General features: G+C 33.5%; 1 protein-coding gene across 1 annotated transcript; it reads right to left on the bottom strand.

Annotated features, from left to right (window-relative positions):
* Nucleotides 1-7,855: 7,855 nt before the first annotated feature.
* LOC133294405 (cationic peroxidase 1-like) lies at nt 7,856-10,024 on the bottom strand. The gene is made up of 4 exons (XM_061493054.1): nt 9,872-10,024; nt 9,302-9,493; nt 8,811-8,976; nt 7,856-8,241 (listed from the first exon to the last, which is right to left on the bottom strand). The coding sequence occupies exons 1-4, from the start codon at nt 9,917-9,919 to the stop codon at nt 7,856-7,858; spliced, it is 792 nt and encodes a 263-aa protein (XP_061349038.1). The 5' UTR covers nt 9,920-10,024.
* Nucleotides 10,025-10,308: the final 284 nt, after the last annotated feature.

Below are 10,308 nucleotides of genomic sequence, written 5' to 3'. Positions count from 1 at the left end.
GCTCAAAGTAAAAATTGTATATTTTTATTGATCGTTTCTTGAAAAAAAGAAAGTTAATATGTATATATATTTGGGGAATGATTCGTTTATAAATTTTTTTATAAATTTTTGCAAATTGCACTATTGTTCCCGGAAATAAATAGTGTAACATAGTATACTTCCGAAAGTACATAGTGTAGTTTGTAAGAATTTGTAAACAAAAAATTTATAAATATAACCCTCCCTTATATATTTATATTATATATCCAAAGTTATGGTGCTTCATGAGATGTTGAACTCGTTTCTTGTTCATAAAAGACAAGCTAGCATACTATTAAAATCAAGCGAAAAAAAAAAATAATCAAGCCATATCTGTTCCCAGCTCATTTAAGTGCATTTATGAAACTATTGGGCCTTGGGTCAGTTTGGTTGACAGGCACCTTCTATTGATGGGCTACGGCCCATTATAACGTGATCGGTCCAGCACAAATGTTAAATATCCTAACAGTTACAGCAAGCGGGCACGCCCGTTTCGTCTTGTATAGTTATTTTATTTGGGCTTGGCCCTGTGTACTTTTGTACTTTGGAACCAGTATTCAAATGACAAAAAAAAAAAAAAAAAAATTAACACACAGAAAGTTCAGCATCTCATGATTTGAACTTTTGGAAGAGATGGAAATATCACGTCCCAAGTGCATAACAACAAATTCCAGCCATATAGTTCTTAAATCAAACTTTAAAAAAATAATATAAATAATTTAAAATTCAAAGATGTTATACATTAAAGCTTAAGAAATTGATATTTGAAAAAAAAAAGTTTGTTGTTTTAATAAAATGGTAGGTTATATTTATAAACTTTTAGTTTACAAATTCTTACAAACTACATTATGTCTTACCGGTAAGACACTCTTGAGTTAAGTCTTATCAGTAAGACATAACATAATTTGTAAGTTTGTAAAAAAAAATTTGTCAATATAACCCTCGTATCTTTTTTTTAATCTTTGAAAAAATGAGCTTTTATGATTAATCTTTTATTATAACTTTTCAGCATCATTTTTGGCTTTTGAAAAAAGAAAGTGCTAAAAACTACTTTTTGATGTTTTTATTTTTTAACAGAAAATATTATAAAAAATTAAATGCATTACTAGAAAATGCTTTTTTTCGACGGAATTTTTTCCGTCAAAACTGACGTTTTCGACGGAAATGAAGCCGTCGAATATATCTTCGTAGGTAAATATTTTTTTGACAGAATTAGAAATTTCGTCGAAAAAATTGGACGAAAATAATTTCCGACGAATTTTTCGTCAAATTTTTTTGACGGAAAATAAATTAAAATTCCGTCGAAAAATCTTGTCTCAATTTTCGACGGAAAATGAATATAATTCTGTCGAAAAATCTTGTCTCAATTTTTGACGGAAAATAAATTCCGTCAAAATTTTTCTACAGAAAATGAATATAATTTTGTCGAAAAATCTTGTCTCAATTTTCGACGGAAAACATTTTTAATCTGAGCTTTGCAATGTCGTTCAAGACGGATTACTTTCCATCTTTAATGACCCACTAATAAACCCATCAAAAACACGTTGTTGTGTTCATTGACAGAATTCATGCCATCAATGTCTTTGTCAAAGTTAAGAATGTCGTTAATACTTAAAGTTGAGATGATATGTCGACCACCCTTAATTTCCCTCAAAATTCTTTTCATATATTTTGTAATTATAGAACAGACGCTTATATTCACAAACACATTTGGATTCAAGAATCTCCAACTGGAATCTTACATTTGAAACATAGATTCACCATCAATCTTACTCTTAACACTCCATCCTCAACGATGAAAGGACTCCCCTTTTATCTTGTTATTCGAGAGTTTGATTTTAGAGTAGTGCACTACTAGAAATGTCTTAACACGTGTAACATTTTGATTCGAATGAAGAATTTAGAGTTTGATATTTTAAATGTAAAAGAACCGTTTTCTTTCCCAATATTTCGGTTTGACATGCGCAGAAAGAAAGAACTATGGTTCTTTGTAGAATTATTAGCGATGTTGATCGTATATTTTGTTTGGATAAATTTTGGTTTTTTTTAACAGGTTAAACGAGACTTTTATATTTTGTAAATAAATCAGGCCTCAAGCCGATAATTACATTCATAACAGGTAACAGCTAGGCCAGACTGACATATTTAAACAAAGACTTGGCCTTTTAAAAACCCAAGTTCGGCCCAGCTCGGCTCGGCTCGTTAACACCCCTAATTGCAGATGCATAAAAAGTACCTTAGAATCAAGTAAGTAGTTATTTCTTTGTTTTTCGGTTCTTTACCTTCATTTGTGTTTCAACTTTCAATTACCTTTAATATTTTGTAACTTTCTTTTTTTTATCCATTATTGTCTTCTTGATTGTAATTTCCCTTTATACTATCAATATATATGTTATGGATCTATATAAGGCCTATATATTTAAAGGCTCAATAAAAGGTAACCACATGACGACAATACAATGACATATCAGGCCCATAGATCTTTAAAGGCCCAGAATTCTTATACATATACGTAAATTATATAAATAGGGGGACAAAGTCTATAGATATGACTTAATCTCTCTCTTACTGTTATGTTGTCACTATGCACACATACCACCCTACTGGCTACGCCGTTATCAGTTGTGTATAATGATCTGCTATCTGAAGTTATCTAATTCATAGATACCTAAGGGAGAGTACTTGATCCAATATTGATCTACTAGACACTTCTGTCACTTAGACAAAACAATATAAAAATATGGTTTCTCCATAATTTCCCTAAGTGCCCTTATAATTTATTACTTCTTGTTGAAAAATGTATCAGGAATCAGAGTGATATTTTATAATAATGTGTGTTTTGGAACCTGACTTATAATCTAAGTTGAGTTGACAAAAAAAAAACACTCGCAACGATTAATGTGACATTACTGAACTCTTCCTTGGTGTTCCGAAGCCAGTTGATGTTGCCCTTTGTTTCTTGCCATGGATGAAGGATTTCCCATTATCATCAATGTCAAGGTATAACAAATTCTCTTCAAGCTATTAGCTTACTTACCAATATTGGTATTTTTTCTTGAAAGCTTCCTTTACTAGCTAAGATTTGAGTTTATCTAAACAAAGATTAGTATGTCGCTTTGTCCCATATCTTTAGGAACTGCAAGAATTATGCGGACTGGATGGGCGAATTGAAGAAGGCTGTTAATGACAATCATGGGCTCATCTTAGTTTTCTCTCCCCACTAAGATTTGATCAACCTCATGGTTGTTGACCTCCTTGATCTAGGCCAAGAGTTTGCTGCAGCTCCCAGAATAGCTTGTCTTTCTGTTTGAGCTTGTCCATTTTTCGTTTTTGTTGTTTTTATATTTCCTGTTGTCTCTTTTCTTTTTGTTTTTGTTCCTTAGGGGTTTTGGCCCTGTTTGTTATATAAAAAAATTGTAGGTTATGTAGTGATAATGATTTTTGGCTATGGTGTTTTCTTTTCTTTCTTTTTGGTATACTGACCACAATTACCTCTTTCCATACAAGCTTCAACTCTTTGAGCCGGTTATGAGACTAATTCTGAATCAGGGCTATGGTGTTTTCTACCACCAAAGTTCCAAACACACTTTCTTTTATCTAGCTACTCAATATGTCATTTTTCCATTGGCTACTAAGGAGGCTAGGGGAGGGACTTAAGGCTTGTTTTTTTTCTTCTTTTTTCGAGAACTGTAAGAACCCGCACCGTTAATTAAGGAAGTTAATTAATTAATCATGTGAAATTAGGAAATAATTTCATAATTGACCCTAATACTTATTATGAGGCTTTAATAATTTTAGTAAGTGAGTAATAATGTTGAAAGTCGCTTTTCAGACGAAAAGTGCAGATACCGGTTCTGCTACTCAGTATAAATGCGTACCGATGAAGTATCCCGGAAAATTATAATAACTGCATGAATATTCCTAGAATAATATATAGGACTTGTAAAACAAGTTTCAAGTTAAAATAATGAGAACTGGTGCCAGAACTGATACTAGCTATGGAAAAGCGCGTACCGAAAAAGTGCTACGAAAAATATAAGAAAAATATGATAAATCTTGTAAAATTGAGTAGCTTCAGAATCCTGAGTTTGGGATTAAAATATTAAGCGTAGCAATTAAAGTTAATAATGCGTGTTTTGTTTTTAAGTGACTATATATATGCATTTTAGCACAAAACCCTAGGCATTCAGTTATTCCTACGTAAAAGGGTGGCTGACCAGCTTCTCTAAACCTTGTCCATGGGTTCTCTTCACCATTTTTGAGACCAAGTTTCCATCTTTTCTTGATTTTTTCACACTTCCTCCTTGTAAACACTTGTGTGTGGCATTGTGAGGGTGAGAGGTAGCCTTTTTCTGGATGTTCAACTTCTGGGTTTAGAGTTGTGGGGCTGACTTCATGGTTGGAGATTTTTGAGAGCTTGTGGCTTGTTGTTGTTGGTTCAAGAAGCCATTTTTGGTGAGGAAGAACCTTGTTGTGTGCCATTTTCGTTTTCCTTGGTAGTCAGAATATTTGGAGCTGCTTGGTGAGCTCCAAGAGCACTTCCTCCTCTGTTTTGAGCTTTGGGTAAGTGCATCAACCTTGATAATGAGTTTTAGTTGCTTAAAAATGGAGTCTTGGCATGTAAATGAGTTAAACAAGTAACCAATCTGTATATGAACCTTGAACAGAGTAAAAATGCATGCTTTAACGATTTAGTGGGTAAAAAGATGAACCTTTGGAGTGATATCTCGCGAAATGCAGAAACTGCATTCTGTCGCGAAATATCCGAATATTGATATCCGGATGTGATATCCGGATATTGATATCCGGATATGCCCCCGACATATATCCGGATATTCTGAGTTTTAGAAGAACAGTAGCTGCACTGTTCATACAGAAGGCTATTGGGAGTTAGTGGACCCTAGATTGATGGAGTTGAACTTCTGTAATAATTAGTGTAAATCAGAATCAAGTGATTAAGGGCTTATGGCTTTGTGAGAAGCCTAAAGACTTAAAACGTAAAGGAAAAACGTTGTCTTTTATCGTATGCTTGTAGAGTATGAATTTTGATGTTATAATTGGTCCATAACAGATCGTGATTCTGCTGTGTTTGGACGTTGAGCTAGTGTGGACTCTCTTGACTTGGATTGTTAGCTTGCAAGGTAAGCTTTCGTGTCCTCGGTTTAGCCATTGTTTGTTCCACCATGTCTTATGGAGGGATGGTTATATGCATGATGTGTTTTCATGTACTGTTTTATTGAAATGCTATGTAGTTGTTAAGTGCAAATGTTTTATGATATGTATGTGGTGTGACGCCTACACAGGAGGCCATGGGGTGATCCTGTGGGAGAATACAGCATGGGCTGGTACATCATGGGCTGATACTGTGTGGGTAATAGACGTATTCCTGCACTTCTCTGATCAGTAGAATAGTATAAACACACATGACATGATTATCTGTTGCATTGCACTATTTTGGAACTTGGATTGTTAAATGGCTTTTGAACTTATATTGCACATGTAAGTGAGCTTGGGGTGGAAGATCCTTGAGGACCCCTTGTCTTACTGAGATTTCTTTTTAAAGATCTCACCCCATGTTTGGGGCACCATTTTCAGGTTCAGGTAATGCGAGGGTTGAGACCTCTAGTGGCAGGAGGCCAGAGCTTAGTTGATTAATGATATCTGCTTATGTTGTTTTGCTGTTATACTTGGATGCTGGATCTTGTTTACTGCTTTATGATGTAGCTTCATTTATGGATTACCTTGTTGACTATACTGTTTATTTGGTGAGCATGAGGATTGTCCATGCCACATTGACTTGACTTTACTCTTTCAATTTTGGTGTTGTAATTAATAATGTATCAGGATATTGTTCGGACTACGTGTTGTAGATCCGTGACTTAGATACTCACCTATATATATGTTATGAGGTTATTCAGTGTAGATAGTTGTCTATGTGCAATTTACATATAGGCGATGTTTTGAAAAATGATTAAGTAATCAAGCTGGTAATTGATAATGACGTCATAATTGGAAAAAAAAAGTTATTCCGCGTTTTTTTTAATTAAGCGTGGCTTAATACGATGATATGATAACAAACCGGATATATACGGAGTGTTACAAGAACCTTCTTACTTTTTAATTACTATTGCCTTAAAGCGCAAGAGACCAAAGTATGGATGATGAGATTCCTTTGATAGAAAGTCAATTATTCTCATCTTGTGTGAATCCTTCTAAGAAGTCCAATAGATATAAGAATTTGTTGTAAAAAGAATAAGATCCAAATAGAAAAATGCACATTGAATATTTAGGGATAATCAGACTCGAACTGATGACTTCCACCACGTCAATATGACCTTCTATCAAAATATTGCAATCCAAGTGTAAAAGAAGGAGCTGCATATTTATTCTCATCTTATTCTATAAATTTTGATTTAATCAATATATGGGATATATTATCAATTAACTCAAGCATAGAGAAGCATTTTTATCCCTTATAATTAATAAGGGGGAATATTGGTAAATTCTTAAGCAAGCCCTAAATTAAGTTCACTTTCCTAGCAAGTATATCCATACAATAAGACGAACATTCAGACTCCCCTCCTTTTTTTGATAAGTTCAACTTTGTTTATGCAAACAGTTGTTCTAGTTCTTAAATATGCTTGTTCTTCTCCTCAATTTTGGCATCTTGTGTGTCTATGTAGTGGGATTTCACGTCAAGAGAGATTTCATGTCCTTTGTTTTTGGTTCGACCTTATTGTCCACAACTACGACTACCATTGATCTATTCAGCCATTGATAAGGTAGTCGAGCTTTGATTACCAAATCATGCCAAAACTATGCAAAAAAGGCTAAACAAAACGAACTAGGATTCAGAGTAGTTGCAACTCTCAATAATATTCTTATTAAATCCAAAAACAACAAAGTAGACTAGAGTTCACATCACCCTTAAATAAGCAGCACAAATAAAAATAACAGAAATTACAAAATTATCCTATTTAAAATAAATTAAAAGATAAAATAAATAGAAAAATATTTAAAAGTCGATTAAATCGATTTTGAAAGCCCGAAAAATACTGAAACTCATGTCAAAGCGATGATTTTTGCTTAGAAGTCCGATTCCAAGAGTCTAGTCAAATTTGGGCTCATTCTTAATTAGTTGATTATCCCGGATGCATCAAATGTACCTTATTTTGTGATAGATTGTATTTCTCTTTGTAATTATTTTAATTATTTTTTTCCTTTTGTTATTATATGTTCATATAACTATGCAGACTTATAATCTTTCTTTAATTTTAAGGATGACCAACACCTTTGGTAAATATATGATACGAATGATCTGGTCACAGTATATATTCCAACGCCTAATGTGATTGCAGCAAAAATATGTTCAATAACTTTAATCTATTTGAAAGGGAACGGGAAAGTTGAAGTAATGTTTAATCTGAGACAGCTCATTGATGGCATTATAAGTAATCTCATATATAAACACCAAATCTGAATTGATCCGAAATGTCAACGATCAAATTCTGAACACTTAAACGCTAAGGTAAGGGAAGGACATAGTATACGAAATTTTGTCATAATTATCAAATTAAATACAAACAGGATGTAAGGGACATACATCATACAAAAATTGAAATATTTCCTGAAACCAAATGTAGTGAACGACAGTAATTTACCCAACAAATGTAAAGATAGGATGGTAAATACTTGATATGTAATAGAAACTTCACAACAAAAACACAACAATCAGCAAAAATATAAAAGGGTTATATATTCCTGGACATAATTCATATATAATTTCAATAGTTGGAATAGCCATTAAACTGCATGACACAAGAGTTTGCCAATGAACTCAATTCACTCTGCTGCATATTTTTCTGATCTGACCCTGTGTGCTAGTTAGTGGGCTAAGGTTGCCCATCTTGATCATCGCATTACCAAAATCTAGTCTGAAGAGTAGTGGGTTCGTGGCGTACTCTAAAACTTTTTGATTTGTAGAATCACCATTGAAGAGTTGTTGGTCAGAGTGAAAAAGACCTTTTTTGTTGATTAAATTCCTGTAGTAAGCACTATCAAAAAAGTTTGGAGTGGTGGTGTCTATAGGAGATAAGTTGTCATCACCACCTATCAGGGGACAATTTTCTTGCAATGATTTTGCAAACAACGGATTTATGTTGCTTTCGTTATAAATCCTTGTTCGGAAGAGTGAACATCTGGCTTTGCCTATTGTATGAGCACCTGAAAAACCATTTTAATTGTTGAATATATAACATTTGGATCCCTTTTATGGCAAATATTTAAAATGAAATTCATGCATGAGTGGAAAGATCACAATATTAGAAATTAACCAAGATCATATAAATAAATAAAAAACCCATAGATTCAAACACATTTATTGTGGTTTGTTATTTTGATTCATCGGTGAAAGTATCTCTTGCAAAGGGTTCTGGACTCCTTTTACCATTCTTAAACATGGTCGTAGAAGCTTGCTCTTAAATGGGAGAATGATGTTGCAACTTATACTTGAGGGGACAATATTTAAAACGAGATTCAAGTGCGAGTAATTAAGAAGTATTACATTGATTAAAATAGATCACCATAACGGGAAAAACCCACAAATTTATTATTTTAAGCTTTTAGATTGAGATACGGTATTATCACAATTAATATGGTTTATTATTTTGATGGATATATATCCCTCGTAAAGGGTTTTATAATACCCGTGTCATTTTAAAAATAACAAAATCCTTCTAATGCATTGTGCATGGTAACCTGTAAACCTAGTTAAATAGCAATGGGTAATATACCTGATAAAGCAACCATTTCATCGACCGTGAAACCCTTTTTTTGGAAAGCAGCGACAAGGCCATTAAGATCCAGAAAGGGAGAGGGTAAATCTGAGTTAGCATCACTTAAGCTTGCAGTGGTTGAGTCTCTTCTGCCCAAGTGAACTTGCCAAGTAGTTCCACCTAGCTGAGAATTGTTTTTCATCATCAGTCATAACATACATACATATAGAAATAAATTTTGGGCGAGTACATATTACACATACAAAATTAGAAAAACTTAGATTCATCTAATTGTATCTAGACCAAATTATCTTGGCAACTTAAAATTAGGTGAGTCCATGTAACTTTAATTAGGTCGGTATAGTATACTGTTATTGTGACTTCAGACAAGACTTATTATCTTTGTCTCATGCGGCTTTCTACATGTATCATACAAGAGCACTGAAAATTTTCCCATGAATAGGAATATCTTAAATTGGTTGATTAGTTATTTCTAAATGAATACTTACAGCAACAACAGAATCCCTTGCAGCAACGGCTACGATGTCAGCGCAAGAGACAACACCAGGACACAAGCTCTCAAGTTTAGCTTTAATGTTCTCTATGACATCGAAACCCCTTAGAGAATTAACGTTTGGAAAGGCACTTTGTTCACCTGTGAATGTTGCTGTGTTGCTTAGCAGTACTGATGCATCACATCCCTTCAAAATGCGAGCAAGAAAAATAACACGTTTTAATCAATGAAGTTACATCTAGTAAGTAATAAATATACGCACTTCATTTTGAGAATTTATCAAATAGATGTATAAAAAATAAATGTTCAAATGGTAAGGAGTTTATTTTCCTTAGTTGGAGATCATGAGTTCGAACCCGGAGAATAAAGAAAATGATTTTGGGAACAACCTCTTATAATGAATTCGACAATACTCAAATTAGACTAATTGAGTAATTGATGAACTAGTGAATATATATTTGTATATATATAAAAAAGATTTTACTCGTACCACCAAATGTATAATGTATATGAAAGTGTTTAGAAGGTAATGCATAAAATTGTAAGCAAATGAAGACTTAATTACTTGGACAAAGCAATCATGGAAATGAAGACGGAGCAATGATGCACCCATGCGAGGCTCTTTCAACACTGCAGCGTTTACTAATGCCTTAATTTTAATAAGGGCCAAGGGACACTTTGTAAGATAAAAATTTGGGCTTAATTGATTAGTAGTAACAGGTAGAGCTGAAGACGAAGCTGTAGCTGCTGGAGTACTTAAATCTGAAGCTGAAACTATACCAATAAGACACAAGAACAAACATATTCTGAGCTTGAAGTCAGGAAAAGTCACCCTTGGATGAGAACTTGTAGCCATGTTTATTTGAATTCTTAAGGTAGAGGAGACAAGGTGGGCTTGTGATTTGTGTTTGGTTAAGGGCTTCATGAAATGTGTCACATTTATATATACATGATGCTTACCTTGCATTATTATTATTTTTAGTTTTAAGAAACCGTGTTTGA

The sequence above is a fragment of the Gastrolobium bilobum genome, unplaced genomic scaffold (genome assembly GCF_033153095.1).
Source record: "Gastrolobium bilobum isolate Gb01-03AN ecotype WA unplaced genomic scaffold, APGP_CSIRO_Gbil_v1 utg30794, whole genome shotgun sequence".
NCBI lineage: Eukaryota > Viridiplantae > Streptophyta > Magnoliopsida > Fabales > Fabaceae > Gastrolobium > Gastrolobium bilobum.
Note: the sequence above shows the minus strand (reverse complement) of the source record. Positions and strands in the feature narration are given on the sequence as shown.